The sequence below is a fragment of the Aethalodelphis obliquidens genome, unplaced genomic scaffold, assembly GCF_003676395.1.
Source record: "Aethalodelphis obliquidens isolate GAN/ISIS:26980383/991018 unplaced genomic scaffold, ASM367639v1 scaffold1, whole genome shotgun sequence".
In the NCBI taxonomy this organism is placed as follows: Eukaryota; Metazoa; Chordata; class Mammalia; order Artiodactyla; family Delphinidae; genus Aethalodelphis; species Aethalodelphis obliquidens.
Window position 1 is genome coordinate 59,129,397 of NW_020837945.1, and position 18,851 is coordinate 59,148,247.

General features: G+C 35.1%; 1 protein-coding gene across 1 annotated transcript in view; it reads right to left on the minus strand.

Annotated features, from left to right (window-relative positions):
* The window catches only part of CD200R1 (CD200 receptor 1), a 35,083-nt gene extending 16,724 nt beyond the window's left edge, over positions 1-18,359 (minus strand). Inside the window, exons 1-2 of the mRNA XM_027104733.1 lie at positions 17,850-18,359; positions 136-219 (exon numbers count right to left, since the gene is read on the minus strand). Coding sequence (XP_026960534.1) covers positions 136-219; positions 17,850-17,916 — 151 coding nt within the window. The 5' untranslated portion in view covers positions 17,917-18,359. The remainder of the gene's footprint in view (positions 1-135; positions 220-17,849) is intronic.
* Between the last annotated feature and the right edge of the window lie 492 nt (positions 18,360-18,851).

The window sequence follows — 18,851 nt, forward strand, 5'->3', positions numbered from 1 at the left end:
TACATCCTGTTCTGTTTCTCTCAGGAACCCTGACTAATACACCTACCTTGGGGTTAAAAAGTAAAACTATACATAAAAACTATACAAGCATCAAGTATTCTTCTATTAGAATTATCATTAAAAGGTGAGCATTACCCCAACTGTAATTGTCCTTGACCATCTGCTGCATTAATGAGTTGTTTGATGTAACAAGATCTTCCATTACTGCGCTTATGCATTCTGAAAAGGCATATGAAGTAAAGAGAGGAATATGCATTAGTATTTCTGACTCCTACCTAAAATCACATTTTTTCACATCCTTTGGGCTATTTTAGGGTTGCAGTTGCCAATAAATACATCAATTATGACAGGCAAGCAAAAGTCTCATAAAAAATTTGTCTCAGTATGAACTTTTGAATTGATCTTCCTACCTGTTTGGCATACCCCTACTTTCAGTCCAGAGTGCCCCTTACCACCCTCCTGTCTTTATATTCAAGTCAAAGTATTTCTTCTCCCAGGCTTATATGCATTTAATCTATCTCCAAATGTGAAAAAGTGTTTTACTATCTGGTACAGATTTTTCAGGCACCAGTGATGAGGTAGAAGAAGTTTAGAAGTGATGTGTTGGTTGGATGCTGGTATAGAGCAAAAAAAGGAGCTTCCTAAATGTTGTTGAGATAACATCGTATAGACAGCTGTCTATTAAGTTCAAATTTTATAAGGTGAGCTCTAAGTGAGAATAAGCATTTTTAGGGTATCAACTCCTGGCAAATACTCACTAGGCATAGAGACATCAGAATAAACAATAGCTTCTTCCCTCCATGAGCCTAAGGTCCAGGCGAGAAATTAGCTATGTAAACAATAATAACATAAAGTTGTTGGTATGATGATAGCAGTATACATAATGTCCAGAAGATAAAAAGAAGAGATGTTTCATTCTAAGAGTGCAGTAGTAAGAGATTAGGAAAGACTCTACAATAGATAATACTTGAGCTGGATCTTAGAAGATCAGTTTTCCAGGAAGGTAGAAGGAAAAAGAAAATTGCACAAAGAATGACATTTAGAAGAAGGCATGAAGCCACGGGATTTTCAAAGAACTACACATTATGTATTATATTGCCATTATGTGAGAAAAACTGGATGTGTGATTAGAATTGAGGCTGGATATTGGCGGGCTCTAACTGTGGAAGACACAACACTCCTAAAAGTTTTCACAAGGAAATGATACACTTCTAATGCACCTACAATGGATATATCTGTCCAGCAAAGAGAAACATTTTACAGTAAAATTCAGTGCACAGTGTTTTTCTGGAGAAATTTTGAATGCACTACTTCTCTTAGCTACCATTTTCTTTTACAAAACATTGATAAATAATAATTTTTGAACGTTAGAAACAGATTTTTGGTAATTTGCACATGTTATTCATTTTAGTCTCTCCACATGGACAGGTGTTATCATCCTTATTTTAGAGATGAAGAAATATAGATACACAGTGATGAAGCAATTTGGCCAAGGCCACCCAACTTTTAAGCTGCTCCAATTGCCCAGTTATTTTCATGCGAGTAGTTCTTCCTGCAGTGAGTAGGAACGAAGGGTCGGATCCTAAGAAATACACCAGGATAAATACACTGCCCAAATTAACCCAAATTGAGGGAGTTGGAGAAGGTAGTCCAAGCCATGTTTCTGTAGAAATACTGATAGACAACCGTCTGGAAGAGCACATCAAAAGGCAAGTCCATAAAATCAGGATTATAATGGCACATGGATACAAGCATTATGAATGCTGGATATGAATGGGAATAGTTAAGCTAAGGAGGAAGATTTGAGACAATTGCCAAAATTCATGGGCCAAACCCACCACTCCCTCACAAGATTGTAAGCTCCAGGAGGGCAGGGATTTTCATCTATGTTGTTCATTCTTCATCCTCAGTGCTTAAAAGAGTGATTTGCGCAGCTCCCTGGCAGGTGGCTGGCTCAAGGTGGGTTAAAAATAAAGGTCAACAACCCTATAGCAAGCTGGACTAAAGATATGGACAGTTAGTTTACAGAAAAAGAAGTATACATGTCTCTTAGTCATTTAGAAAGAAGCACAGCATCATTTATGGTAAAAGAAAGGCAAATTAAAACTATGCAGAAATGCCATTTCTCACCAATAAGATAGTCAAAACCCAAAAGTTTGACAACATACTCTGTTTGCACAACTGTAGAGAGAGAGGCATGCCAATATACTGCTGGTGGGAATGTAAAATGTTACCGATTCGATAATGGAAAATATGACAGTAAATAGCAAAGTTACATATGCATTTTCCTTTTGACGCAGCCATATCACTTCTCAGAATCTATCCCAAAGATATGCAGGCAACAGTATGAAAAAATATATATACAGAAGACTCATCATTACAACATTGTAATAGCAAGACTTTTAGAAATAACCCAAATAGCCACCCGTAAGGAACTAGTTGTCTAAATTATGGGACATCCACAAAATGAAGTATAATGAAACTCCTAAAAAGGATGAGAGATATCTTTATATTACTATTATGGAGTGATCTCCAGGGCATATTGTTAATGAAAGAAGAGGGACAGATAAAAGTGTATGCAGTATCACATTTTGTGATATGCAGCTAAAGCAATGCTTACAGAAAAATTAATAGCTTTAAATATTAATTACAAAATAAGAAATATCTAAAATCCACTTAAAGAAGCTAAAAACAAGAGAGAAAGAAGAAAATAATAAAAGGAAGAGCAGAAATCAACAAAACAGAAAACAAGCAAAATCAAAAGCTGGTTCTTTGGGAGTTCCCTGGTGGTCCTGTGGTTAGGACTCGGTGCTTTCACAACCGGGGGCCGGATTCAGTCCGTGGTTGGGGAACTGAGATCCTGCAAGCCATGGTGTGACCAAAAAAAAAAAAAAAAAGCTGGTTCTTTGAAAAGTTCTTCAATATTTATAAACCAATAGCCATATTTATCAAGAAAAAAACAGAACACAAATATCAGGAATGAAAGAAGGGACGTTAACATAGATACTACATTCATGAAAAGAATAACAAGCAAATATTAACTATGCTAATCAAATTCAGTAACAGATGAAATGGACAAGTTCATTGAAAGACACAGCTTTCAAACCTCATTTGGGATTAAACTGATAATCTGAAGAGCCTTATACTTATTAAAGAAATTAAATTTGTTGATAAAAATCTTCCCATCAGATTGGCTACACTGACAAATTTAAGCAAACATTTAATAAAGTAATACCAGTTCTACACACAAACCCCCTTCAGAAAACACACAAGGAGGGAACACTTCCCTCCTCATTTTATGAGTGTAGAATACACTGTTCACCAAAACCAGGCAAACACATTACAAATAAGAAGAACGATGGAGCAGTAACCCTTATAAACTTTAAGACAAAAAAAATTTTCACAAAGTATTAGCAAATCAAATCTAGCACTTGTAATACAACATGATCATATAAGGTTTCTCTCAAGAATGCATGTTGATTGAATACTCAAAAATCAATGAAATTGACCACATTAACATAATAAGGGAGAAAAAACATGATCATTTCAGCAGATGTAGAACAAGCGTTTGACAGAACTCACCACTCATTCATGATTTTTAAAACTCTAGGAATAGAAATAAACTTCCTCAAACAGTTAAAGAGCATCTATGAAAATCCTATAGCTAACATCATACTAATAATGAAATATTTCCCCTCTAAAATCAAGAACAAAGCAAGAATTTCTGCTCTTACTTCTTTTTAATTTTGTACTACAGGTTCTAGCGATTGCAATGAAGCAAGAGGAAAAAAAGGCATATAGATCAGAAACAGAAACGTAAAACTGTCTTTATTTGCAGATGACATGATTGTTAGAAATCTATAAAACAGCTCCTAGAATTAATTGAAATTAGCAAGGTCATAGTATTAAAATGCTAATAATGTTTTAAAACAATTATATTTTTGTATACTAGCAACACATAATTAGAAAATAAAATTTTTACATCAATTCTATTTATAGTAATGCAAAAGAAAAAACTTAGGAATAAATTTAACAAAAGATGCACAAGGCTTATACACTGAAAACTACAAAATATATTACTAAGATAAATTAAAGAATACCTGTATAGATGGAGATAAATACCTTGTTCTTGGATGGAAAGACTCAAGAGGTCAACTCAAATTGGTCTACAGATTCAACACAGTCTTAATTAAAATCTAGTAGCCTTTTCTGTGAAAATTAAGAAGCTGAAATATTTATGGGAGTGCAAACCTAGAATAGCCAAAGCAACAGTTAATAAATGAATAAGACTGGGAGACTCATATTACCTAATTTCAAGCTTTACTCTGAAGCTGCACTGATCAAGGCAGTCTGGCATTGGCTAAAGGATAGGCACATACTTCAATAGAGCGGAATAGAGAGTCTGGAAATAAACTCACACATTTGTGGTCTATTGATTATCAACAAAAATGTTAAGGCAATTTAAAAGGAAAAGAAAAGTCTTTTATACAACAGGTGGTGGAACAGCTAGATATCCGTATGTAAGACGAAAAAAAAACTTTAACCACTACTTAATAACATATACAAAAAATTACCTTAAATTTGATTATTGACTTAAATGTAAAAAGCTGAGACTGTAGTACTTCTAGAAGAAAACATAGGAGATAATCTCTGTGACTTTGGCATATACAAAGATTTCTTATAATACAAAATAACAAACCATGAAGTAAAATTTGATAAACTGGACATTATCAAAATTTAAAACTTTTGGTCTTTGTAAAAGAACATTAAGAAAATGAAAAGGGAAACCACAGATTAGGAGAAAGTATTTATAATACAGGTATTTAACAAAAGACTGCTATGTAGAATATGTGAAGAACTTTTACAATTCAATAATTCTAAAATTCAATATTAGAAAACAGTCAAATGACTTGAACAGACACTTCACCAATAATATATTCAAATTGCCAATAAATACACAAAAAGATGTTCAACATTAGTAATCGTAGAGGAAATACAGACTTAAATCACAGTGAGATAATGATTACACACCTATAAGTATGGCTAAAGTTAAAGAGACTGATAATATATATTGGCAAGAATGTGAAGCAGTTGGAACACTCACACATTATAAATGGGAATGTAAAAAAGTATAACTGCACTAGAAAATTTCTGGCAGTTTTTTCAAAAGTCAAACATATGCCCATTTATAACCTCACCATTCCAATCCTAAGTATTTACCCAGGAGAAATAAAAACATATGTCCACACAAAGACTTGTGCATGAATGTTCATAGCAGCTTTATTCACAAATAACCAGAAGCTAGAAACAACCCAAATGCCAGTCAGCAAATAGATAAATTAGTTAGCCATACAATGGGATACTATTCAGCAATGAAAAGGAATACACACAACATTGATGAATCTCAAAATCATTCCCTTGAGTGAAATAAGGCAGACACAAAAGAGTACACTACGCACTACACAAAAGAGTACTACTAATGTAAAATGCTAACTAATTTATGGTGACAAACGGCAGATCAGTGGTTGCCTGAAGATATGGGAATGAAGACAAGGATGGACTACCAATATACATGGAGGAATATTTTGGGAATGATAGAAATGTTTTGTATCTTGTTTGCGATGATGATCACAGATATATACAACTGTCAAACCTCATCATAATGTACCTTTTAAACGGACACAGTTAATTGTACATAAATTATCCCTAGAGTTAATTTAAAATAATATCAGAAACATCAGGTTGTAACATACATAATATTAGAACATGCTTCTACACAAATAAACATAAAAGAAAATACAAATGAAAAACCTTGGCACTGAAAATACTGTTTAAAAAAAACCCTTTTCCATCTAAGTCAAAATCATCAGTAGAAGTAAGATGTTTTGTGATTTGACTACTAACGAAACCTCTTAGTCACTTTGAGCACTCACTTTGAGTTTTCTTTCCCAAATCGTCCTTGTCATATGCCTGAGCAAGCATATACCACCCACACAGTAGACACTGTATAGGCATTGACTGTGCAAACCCATACTCCAAAGGCTTCCTCCAGTGAGTGAAAAAGCCTCTCAGAAACAGCACGTGGTTTTTTTGTGCTACTTAACAGTTTTTATCTATTGTAAAATCCTGTGCTCTGCTGGGCTCTACTGACTAAAAAAGTTAGAGATAGGCATTTCTGATAATTTCACCATTCTCGATAAAAACCTCTGATTCAGTAACTGTTATTAACCAAAATAGAACATGGATTATGCCATACTTAAATAGTCAGTATAGTGCCTTAGATTATTATTTCTAATGTATGAAGATGGAAAACAAAAAATTAAAGATTTTTCTGCCCTTTCATTCATTGGCAAGGTTTTGGGAGAATACAGACAAGCAGTAAAGAGTCTGATCAAATGAATTTTAAGCTAAAAGAATTCTAAAATTGAAGCAAAACTGTAGCTTAAAGTATCTGGCTATGCTCTAATAAAATTACCATATAGCTGTAAAAGAGAATAATGTAGAATAGCTTTATTTTTACGTTTCTTCTGATATTTCTCTCCAAAACTTGAGGCTTCTATGCTAGTATTGAACTAATTAGAAGTCATTCTTATTGCTTATTATGGTCTTTGCATCTTGTCATCTTTATTGTTATTTAACATTTAATGAACTTACTATCAACTCTTTTAGAAAAGGAACATAGAATACAAATATATTGAATATATTTCAATACACTGAAATCTGTGAGAATATTCTGATATTTTACACAAGGAAAATATTTGGTGTTTCAAGCTCTCAGACTTCAAAACTCTGCAAGTTATCATAATAAATACAGAACTGGACGATTTTGGATTAAGCAGTGGCAGGAAAATATGAGGGATATGAGTTTTACTTCTTACTGTGCTTCTTCCCTGAATCATTATAAATAATTAAATGAATTTATTTACTCTAGTTCTCTCCTCTGCAAAACACAGACTGTCATCCTTACTTAATAAGTAAGGAATAACTAGTGAAAGGTATCCAATGAACATTACAAACTGAGGTTTTAAACCCAGTAAAAAGGAAACCGTACATCTCTCCTAAAGATTCAAGTTTCATTTAAAATAAATGCAACTCTGAGACTGAGATCTTAATCACACAAAGAAAATTAAAATTACATTGCCAGAAGAACTTTATTTAGCTATACTGAGCACATAACTTTTTCTAATCACCAGTATGGTGAAGTAAATACAGTATAGAAAACTTTACTATAACTTTTTGGCTCCAGAAAGCTTAAAATATCAAGCTTAACATTTTAGTTAGTATGTTTGTACTGTGTTATATAAAACTGCATATTGTGGATATAGGTTAGACATAAAAGTATTATTTCCCAACAGTTTTTAGAGTTATGAATGGATTCAAGCAAGAAGAGACATTGAATTGTTTTCTTCAGAGGTCCTGAAAATAAGATGAATTGTCATCCAAATAGTCTAATTCTATTTCTGCTTCTAATGCAATGATTTTCATGTTGGGAACTAGTGGAAGTCCATGATAATTGGCCAGAAAATCCATAAACTTTGTAACTTTGGGGGAAGGGATCCTAATTTACAATTTTTTTTTCTGATATATAATTTAAAAGTACTCCCACCCCTGTAAGAATAATTGAAAGCATAGCCAATTTCCCCCCAATTTTATTTTCTAAATAGCAAGCAGGAATGGTTGGAATAACAGACTCATGTGATCTTTTTCTCTACTAAAGCTACCTGAAAAGTAATGCACTAATTTTACAAGAAATTTTGGAAGAAAGGAAATAGGTTTCTTTCTGCCTTCTTTCACTAGTTTTCATTGAGATGGTATCTTAGTGACCACCTATCACATATATAAGAGCTTTTGGACTGGTGGAGGGAAACTGGAAGCTGCATTAATAATATTTATTTATTCAGTTACAATAGCTAGGCACTCAATAAATGCCCATTTATCATGGAGCTTTCAATCTAATGGGGACAATACACATTAACCAAATAATCAAATAATTATGTGAAATTGCAATAGCAATAAATGAAAAGTACATAAAATGTACCTTGAGTAACTTATCCTAGTACTGAGGCATGGTAGGCAGCCTCTAAGATGGCACCTACTGTTCCCTCTTCCTGGTATTCGTGTCTTTGTAAAATCCCCTTCTCTTGAGTGTGGGCTGGATTTACTAACTCACTTCTAACAAATAGAATACAGCAGAAGTGATAGAATGTCACTGCCAAGATTAAGTTATAAAAAGACTGTGGCTTCTGTCCTGGTGTTTTCTCTCTCACTCACTGCTGGCTCACTGTGAGAATATAAATATTTGTTAGGGGCTAATTTATTATGCAGTGATAGGTGATTAATACATGGCCCAATGAACAAGAAGCTGATAATAAGAAAGAGAATGAGAGGAGAATATTCCAAATAAAAGTAATTTTATGTGCAGAGAACATGTATCCGGAGGGAATATACTAGGATCTGAAGAAAGACCAGGGCTAAAAAAAAAGATAGTTTCAGCTTTTGCTATAAATCTAGTCTCCCATAATGATTTCAGGATTTTTTCCCTGAGACAAATGTATTTTCCTACGGAAACAGAAGAGAAAAAAAAAATAAATGTTTGACATTTTGGCAATATAAAATGAAACATGCCTTTTAAAATTAAAACTATCTCCTTCATCTGTCTCATAGCTTAATATTTCAATTAACATGATCCTTGCCTCCAAAAAGGAAAGAAACTGAAATGTAAAATACGAAATTTTTTATTTTAAATCATATTTGTTATTTCTGCACCAGAATTTTTCCAGGGGAAAAAAAACTATTTTGCAAACATCTAAAACTTTATGATAAAAATTATTTATATTAATGAACAGCAGCTACATACTTAAATATAGTTAAATCTCAAACATAATATTGACTAAATAAATGTAGTTATAATATACATAGTATGATTCCATTTATGCACAATACCAAAAAAAAAGGCAAAATAAATTTTATTGTTAGGGACTACATATGTACATGGTAAAATGTAAAAAAAAAACAGGGAATGATTATACACCAAAGAGAATGATTATCCCAAAAGATAATGGCTACCTTTAGAGCAAAGTTTGGGAGCTATAATTGAGGAAGAATTGGCAACAGTCTATGTCTTAATTTACATAGATATTCACTGTATAATTGTTCTTTAAAATGCACATATATCATACTCTGCAATATATATTATATATGTCACTATACAAGAAAATTAAAATAAGTACAAAGAAACACAAGAATACTTACGTTTTTTAACATAATAATGTCAACAATTGATCCTGGTATCACAACATATATTTCGTGTTCTTACAGTGTGAAAATGATTTATGTTTTAAAATACATTAATTTAGTAGCAGACAACACCTAATTAGGTGTTCAGTAAACAAAATATTGGGTAAAAACCCAAAGTTTTAACAGAGACAAAAATAGAAAAAAAAAACACCAAAATTAGAGTAAGAAAATCAACTAACATTTTGGCTCTTCCATTTATTACCTCTGTAATTTTGCACAGATTACTCTCTGAACCTCAGCTGCTTTATCTACACATATGGGAATTTAGTATCTGATAACAGTGGTCATTTAAATTCGTAAGGGGAAGGATGATTATTTATATCACTGATAAATGATACTAGGAGAACTAATTAGCCATTTGGAAAAGAAACATGGATAGGATACAATGATAATAAAAACCATATTTCTGGGAATAATTTTTGTGTGTGTGACGATAGTCACAAAGTCTGCATCATTTTATTAGGACACAGTATTAATGAAAGCCATATTATTGGGCTAATTTTTTTTGAGGCAATTACCATCACATAGTCCAAAACTAGTTAATGAAGACAGATTTGTTCCCTAGCTCATGGAAGATGTTGTACAAATGTGTATCAGTGATCACAAGGGTCAGTGTGTTCAGTGGACAGATCATGAATATATGTGCATATCAAATATACAAAGATACAGACATATCTCCTTTTACTGTGCTTCACTTTACTAAGATTTTTACAAATTGAAGTTTTGTGGCAACCCTGTGTTGTCAGATGATGGTTAACATTTTTTAGTAATAACGTTTTTAAATTAAGGTATGTACATTGTTTTTTAGACATAATGTTATTGCACACTTAATAGACTACAGTATAGTGTAGACATAACTTTTATATGCACTGAGAAACCAAAAAGTTTGTATGATTCACTTTATTGCAATATTCACTTTATTGTGGTGGTCTGGAACTGAACCCACAATATCTCCAAGGTATGCCTTATGTTCTAGGATATTAATTCCAGCATAGTTTTTAATTCCAAGAAAAAAAAACTAGAAACAACCAAAAAGTCTATCTGTAGGGGCCAATTAAATAAGTTATAAAATAATATCTATGAAAGAGCTTTGGAAACTGCAAAATAATTATTGATACGATTTTTTTTAATGTTTGTAAAATTCAGACACATTATTAAGTGTTTTATATATATCATTTAGCTTAATCCTCACAGCAACCCCAGACATTATCTCAGGGTTTTGGGGTAAAATCTCCCAATTTAAAAATATTGGCAACAAATTCAAATTTTTAAAAATATTACATGAACCAGTCAAAAGTCTCTTCAAGCCAGATCCAGCCCATGGGCTGCCAAATTGCTGTCTCTGTTGTGGAAATTAGAGAAGAGGCCACAACCAGAGTCTTGAAAACATTTAAAATTAGGGATCTGTTGGAGGAAGTGAAGTTAGCAGAAATGATGAGGAAAAGTAAAAAGTAAATGCAGTGTCTTGAAGCCAGGGAAAGAGATTTCAAGACAGAAATACTCAAGGTCAAATCGTGTATGAAAAGTCTTAAAGTAAGGACTAAGAGGCTTTATGGTTTGCTAACAAGGTCATCAGAGACATTTAGGAGCTGTAAGAAAGTAGTGTTATAGTACAGAGGGAGGGGTAGAACAGATTGCAAGGGGCCAAGCAGAAGCAATTGTCAACAAATGTAGACTTGCTCTTTCAAGAAGTTTGACCTTGAAGGTATGGGAGATATGGGAGAATGGGACAGTGGCTTTATCCTTTCATGTCAAACCTGAAAGAGAGATATGGGGCAATATCTGGAACTATGAGGACTGAGAGGGTATTTAAGAAGAGAGGAGAACATAGCATATTTGTAGACAGAGAGAGGGAGCGCTAGAAGTTACAAGAATGAAGGAGGCTAACTGGTAAAGCAGGATCCTAAAGGTAGTGGGAGGAGATGAGACAAACGCAAAGTAGAGGCTTGCTTTTGAAGACTGACACTTGGTTTCTGAGAGAGAAGCATAAAGGGCAAGAGTGGTTACAGATACAAGAGACATTTTGAGGAAGTTTAGGTTGACAGACGTTTTCTGAGTATACGTACTCAGCTTCAGGTAGCTGTGCAGAGCTCTGGGGATGGTAGAATGAATAAGGCAAGGCATTGGCCCTCAGAAACCTTATCATTTGGGGAAGTTAAAGTCCACATTGGATGATGGGTAAATCTGAAGGTGAACAGAATCTGATCTATAGCAGCCTGTAGATCTGGGACAACAGGGATAGTTTGGGTAATGAAGAAAGACCTAAAACAGTGTTCTTAATCCTAGCTCCCATCAGAATAACCTGCAAAGATTTGTGAAAGTCCAGATGCCCTGAAAGGTCTGATTAAGTAGGCTTAAGATGCCACCACTCTATCTTTAATACTTTAGGCCCTGCGGGTGACTGTCCGGCAACTAGCTTAAAATTACTGGCTTAGAACAACCTCTGGGTAACATGTAGGAGAGAGCCAATAAAAGGCAGATAGAATGATATTTTGGAGAATAAAAACAACTAGATTTAATAATTTTGAATCTACCACTATTTACTACTTGAACATTTTTTCAAAAATTGTCAATACCACAAAAATAAATCCTATAACCAGATACTCCCATATTACGTAATAGATAAATTGTAGGGAAAGATGTCATAGTATTTCATGGTAAAGTAACAAAATGGCAAGGACAAAGAAAAGAAATCACTAAACAATTTAAAACTGCATATGCGAACACCCTGTTTGGGAAAATATCTTTACCGAATCACTGACTGTTCTCCAATGACACAGTTTGAACACACTCAGGCTCCCCCTATGTTGATAGAAAATTAACATAGAATTAGTGGTCTAAGCCCACAGTCTCAGTTTCCCCCCCACCCACTCCATCCTCTATGTCAGCAATTTGTGGCTCTTATACTCTTCCATTCAAACCACAATTTTGAAGGTCACCAGGCCCTTTACATTCAAACTTTAGACCTTTCTTCAGTGCTTATGTTCCTGAGTTGCTTGGCATACTTTGATGCTATTATTTTCCTCTCCCTCTAAAACCCCTTCCTTCACCTCTACCAGTACCCTGTGCTTCTCTCTGTCTCCTCATTTGCAAGCCTGCCTGTCTCCTCAGGCACCTTAATAAAGGTATTGCCCCAAGTCTCGCCTGCTCCTCTCTCCCTTTACACCTTCTCTCACCATCCTTTCCCACCTCCAGAATTTGAATTGGGCCTCGACACAGTTGCTTTCTCCTTGTTTTACCACTTCAGTCACAGTTTAGCTCCCTCTGCCCTCGTACAGGCTGTTTGACTCTCTGGAATGTTCATCCCCTCAACTCTCCTTGCCTAGCTATTTTCTGCTCATCTTCATCTTAAACCTCACTTCCACAGGGCAGTCTTCCCTGACCCTCAGACCAGATCAGACTTACCAATTACACATTTCCATGCCACCCTATACTTCTCTTTACACATTTCATATTGCTTAATTATTTGCGATGATTTAGTTAATATCTACCTTTCTTACCAGATTCTAAGGTCCATGAGAGCAGGATCAATGTCTGTCTTATTCAGGTATCTGCAGCATGAAGCATAGTGTCTGACACATGGCAGACACCCACTTACTTATTGACTGACAGAAAAACTAGCCCACATGCTAGCCTTGACTTATTTTTCCTAAACAAAAATCTCAACCCTTAAGCTGCTATTTCTCTTCACTTGAATGCTAGCTGTTACTTCAAGTACATCACATCTAAAAAACCGTAGATTCTCCCACATATACTTGCCACATCCATTTTCTCCTCTATTTTTTGGTGCTATGGAGGATTTCCAAGCTCAGCTCATCCACTAAAAAGTTGGGTAATGTCTTTAGTAACTCCTTAAACATTTCTGAGCTTTATTTGCCCATGTATAAAATGAAAGAATTTAATTTGAAAGTTTCTAAAATCCTTCCTGTCTGAAAACTCAATACTTCTCAATAGTGTCATGCATCTCCTTTATTTCACAAATGAGGAAATTACAGTTTAAAGGGGGGACAAGTAATTTCTGAAAGATGACATAGCTAGCGGTTAGAATTATATCTCATGACGGATCTTTAAGTCCAATACAGAGATATATAAGAATCTAGAAAACGAGGGAAAGGGGAGTGAGATTTTCTTGAGAAAAATGAAAAGCACCAAAATAGTCAAGGCATGGATGAAATTTAGAAAACAAAAAGGCATTTAATAATATAATACATTCGATCTAAATAGTGAAACAACATTTTTAAAGTGCTGAAAGAAAAAAAGGTCAACCAGAATTCTACATCCAGCAAAAATATGCAAGAATAAATATGCAAGAATGAAGCATATTCAGATAAAATGAAACTAAGAGAACTCCTCACCAGCAGAACTACACTACTAGTGATGATAATAGAAATTATTTAGGTTGAAGGGAAATAACACCAGACAGAAACTCAGAAATTCAGGAAGGAATGAAGAGCCCTGGAAATGGCAGCTATGATGGAGATAGTATGTGTACCCGAATCCTATTCGAGGAATGAGTTTCTGCTCCTGCTGCTATAGGAGCACTGTCAGCAGCCAGCCTTCAGTTCTCAGCATCTTCGGAGATCACCTCAGTTATCTCACGCACAGTCAGACTTTTCCCAGGGCAGCCCACATCCGTTGACTAATTTGGAGGTATAAAGCCCCAGCCATTTTGATTCAATGCAGAGTCTCTCTGGAGCCACTCTAACTCTAGAGACCCCCATGAGGGGTCAGATGAGGGTCATGGTTAAGATTGCTGATGGACTTCTCCCTCTGCTCCCTTGTCCTACTTTCCAGCTGTTTCTTCCAAGGGTCCTCGCTAATAAACATTCTCTGCTCAAAACTCAACTTCTAATGTTTATAACTATAAAAAAAAGTAATGGCTTGATTCTTAGGAGCAATTAGCATCACACAGTCCAAAGTCATTTCATAACCACAGATCTGCTCCCTAATCCCATTTAGGAATTATCAAATGTGTGTTGATGACAACAAGGGGGAAGAGGCAAAAGTATATATTAAAAGTTACTATATTTTAATTCCTATTCAGATACAACATAAAACCAAATGAAAACTGAATTATCTTATTAACTAGCACCATTAACTGAAATACTCATGACTTTATTGGGAGGGAATTTATCTACTGTGGAACTCTCATTTGTTCCCATTTCCTTATTTCTATCCTCAACCTATTAGTGTCCTTACATCCAACTTCTCATCTTACTCTGAAATTTCAGAAGAGTGTCCGTCCTCTTATTTAAAGTGAAGCATTCCATTTATATGGCAGATTGTCTCCCTTCCCATCTCTTCTCAGATCTTACTCTCTGTTGTAGAGAGGAAGAAATAATTATCACTCCTAGGACCCAAATCCAAAAATCTCTAGAGTTTATTCTATTATTTTTATCTCTTCATGTGTACTCTCTTTGTGGGATCCTCCATCCACAAATTCTGGATGTGCTATACTTCCAAGTACTCATAGGGATTTTCATCCTATGTGCTTGCCCTCTCTATACTGAATTTAACATCTTCCTCCACAAAGAAACTTCCCTTCTCAGCTGCCAATGCCTCTCAGTAATGTCATGGGCCTTCCTAAAATGTAAACTCAAGGGTAGGAGCTCTTGCCTCTGCTTCACAATAAAGCTTTACCAAGTGCCACTCCCACTCAGTGAGATACCGATGCCACATTTTTCTCCAAAATATTGTTTTATTATATTATTTTCCTGACTAGTGTACAGTATCCAAGTTTCTTTGTTTAGAGATCAAGGACCCCTGAAATTCAGCCTTATTTCCTGCAGTCATATAACAAACAATCTCTGATCCATCAAGCTAAGAGTTCTTTTTCTCCCTGAACAACTTTGCCTTTGACCATGCTACACGTCTCCTCCTCCCACTTTCTATCTCTGCCTTTCCGCATCTATCCAAACCTATCATTCAAGACCCATCTCTTCCATAAAGGCTTCAGTAAGTCCAACCCACCATAATTTCTCCTACCTTTGGATTTTTACTAGATTCATACACAGTTTCAAGACTGAATGATTGAAAATGTTCTCCGTTTGTTTCATCTTAGCTTGATCTCTCTAATTTAGATTGCTAACAATTTTTAGGCCCTATTCACACACACACACACACACACACACACACACACACACACACACACACTCTATATACAAGACTCTATATAAAGACTTTTGGTTCATTTATCAATTGTTTAAGCATGGATGTTTAGAGGAAACCACACCTAAAAATTACCATAATGTGTAAATTCACAGCTATCACAAATTAGAAAAGGAAGAGAAGACTGAAATTAATGAGGACAAACACCTTCTTTTTCTCAATTGCTTTTAGTCTCTTTTTCGGTTTTTTGCAAACCTGCGGAAGCTACCAAACAGCCCTGCCTTGATTTTTATCTCCTCTTCTTGTTACTGCCTGCCCCCTACTGGGAGATCATAACAAATGGTCAAAATTAGCCCAAAGAAGAAAAAAGGTGGAGGATTCCTTTTCAGTAACCTCATAATCTCAATATCTGTGAGATTATATATCGTTATAAAAGGTAGAATCTTTTATAAAAGATTTTGATGGGGACGTCAAAATATAATTTGAACACAAGAAAAAAATCTAGAAGACAATAGAATAAAGTAAAAAAGAAGTGGTGTGGGGTAAAGGGAGTTTGAGGGAAGGGGACTAGACACAGGGTTGGAGAGCTTTACTCTGCAGTGGAGGATTAGCATTGTTTTTATTTTTCCCTCTCAGGTATTTTCGTAATAAATTTTGCCTATCAACTTTGTCTATCAACTACCACACTGCTTGAATTTATAAGCAAATAAGTAAAAATAAAGTAAGTGGATTTTTTAAAATAGTATGTTGTTTACAGTGAAGTCATTAGCTCTCTTTCTCCTTTGTGAGTTTGTCTTGTATAATAAAGTGAGTTATTTCTGTTTGGCAGCATTAATAACAAAATATTAGTGATAAAGTTATAAACTCATGCCCCAAGTGCTTTGCGTATCATTATTCTGAATTATTTCATGGTGAATTTATCATGCGAAATCACTGCACATAAAGTAATTTGCTTTTCCATATCTTTCCTAAACATTCTGATAACATTATAATTATAGAAGCACAGACTTCAGAGATTTGGTATTTGTAGTATCGCCTAGTTGTGGTTAGAAATAGTTTTTAAATCCAAACCTTTAAAGCATTAAATTCAAAATTATTGATTATGTTTTAATCTTGATCTTTTTTCTTTTACCCAAAAGTCATACTGCAACTTGACATAAATAGCTCATTGCCTAGCTGACACTCCCTGCCAAGTTGGGTCCTGCACAGGTTTCTTTAAGAACTTTCTACAACAAGACCTCAACTATTGAAAGATTCAGATCAATTGGTTTTTTTTTTTAAGTGAGTAAATACTCCATTCAGTTTATAACTAAGTATTGGCTTAGTGGCAGTTGTTAGTGAAAAGCATAAGTATTGAGGAAAATTGCCTATTCAAATGTTTAGTGATGCTTACAGATGTATATTATTACTGGGTATGACTGTCATATACTAGTAGTGTAACCTTGGACAAAATCATTTCGCCTCTCTATGCCTCAGTTTCTACCTTTGTAAGATGGAGAAATGTCTTCTATGCCTGCTTCCCTGGGTTGCTATGCAGAGCAGAGGAGAAAAAGTATGTGAAAATGCTCCATAGAAAAGTACAGTAATACAGTATAGTTACTTCACGTGTGCTCACCAGTAAGATTAACATGCAGAAAAATGTTTTGCTGGAAGATAGTATTTTAAAGTCATTTATATGAGAAAAAATACTTTTCTTCCTTCAATTACCAAACTATAAAATTTAAAACCAAATGTTTCCTTGCAGCTGCTTCCACCTACTACAAGTGAAACCTGAAAACTCCCTCCCACTCCTACCAACCCTCTATAGTGAAACCCGGACAGCCCCGCAATAGCCCCAAGTTCTCCACAACTCCTGCAGGAACCTAGATGTTGAAGAACGTGTCTTCTAACCCAGAAACTGTCTCTGACAGCCCACACATGTTAAAGATAAATACAGACCTACATCACAGACGCACCACCAAACTTCGGAACGTGTTATATTTTTAAAAGTGCCTGGTCATCGAAAGTGACAAGAAAGCAATAAATTTTACTAATTTATACTGTTAACAATATGAGCATAAATAGGTTGGGATTATTATTTAAGTTTTTTAAGAGGGGGAGACGAAAATAGCGCCACTTTTTTCAGGTGACTTGAATTGCTACTAGAAATTAATTTATTCTATCTCGCTCAAAAAAGGGGGAGGGGGAATAAGGAAATGGGCAGTGGGGCAAATTATAGAGATATGTAGAGTGTAGTAGGACACAAAATAAAATAAGTAAGACAAAGAGGAAAATAAGAATAATAAAGTGAAGTAAATTTAGATGGAAACCCCATCCCCCATATCTCAGATGGCATTTATCATGCTCTGCTTCACAAAAAAGGCAAAGAAAGCTCAGGAAAAGCTTAGCCCGGGTTTCTCACCAGTCATTCTCCTGTCACCCTCCCAAAGAGAATTCAAACCCACCTGCAACTAAGTAGAGAGTCAAAATCAGTAGTAGCTGAAGATCAGAAGTTATCCAAGTGCAGGGCATTTCTGTTTTCTTATTTTCTGCCCTTCACTCAGCACTGTTCCTCCACACAGGTGTAAAAGGAGCTATGGACATGGTGAGGCTCTCTCTCGTCCACTTCTCCGTGCTGGATCCTCTTAGCCCATTAGCAGCACGACGACACTTCTTTCCTCATAGCCCCTTCCGTCAATACTATGTGTTTCAGCCTGATTAGTAACTTGGAACAGAAGAAACTTCTCTGGAACTTGACACAGCAATAGATTTCCTGTATGAAGCACTGAAGCAAAGACGGAGGAAGTGGATTGATTGAATTATCTTTCAGCTCATTGGTTCTCTTCTCACTTCTGCTGTACACAGATAAACTTTACAGTAAGGCATTGAACGTGCCCAAGATAAACTGATTTGTCTAAATTTGGTTTACAAAGCAAAACAGGATATTTCTCTATATTTGACCCATCCTGTAAATTTCCCAGTCATCATAACTTTTAGCAGTTATCTCCAGTTTGAAGAGGTGTACAGCCTCAGTAATCAAGTTTAGAATAAAAGATTTTTCCCTTGAAAATTCTTATGTGATTACTGTCTATAATGGGAGTCACATACAACTCTAGAAGCATCATGAGTGTATTACTACTGTAATAAATTACCACAAACTGAGTGGCTTAAAACAACACAAACTAATTATCTTACAATTCTAGAGGTCTGAAGTCCAAAATAGATCTTATAGAGCTAATATCAAGGTGTTGGCAGGGCTGTGTTCTTTCTGGACACATGGAGAGAATCTGTTTTTTGCCTTTTCCAGCTTCTAGGGGTCACTTGAATTCTGTGTCTCATGGCTGCATCATTCCCACCCCTGTTCCTTTGTTATATCTTCTCTGGTGGTAAGTCTCATGCCTCCCTCTTATAGAGACCTTTGTGATTATATTGGACCACCCAGGTAATCCAGGATCATAGCCCCATTT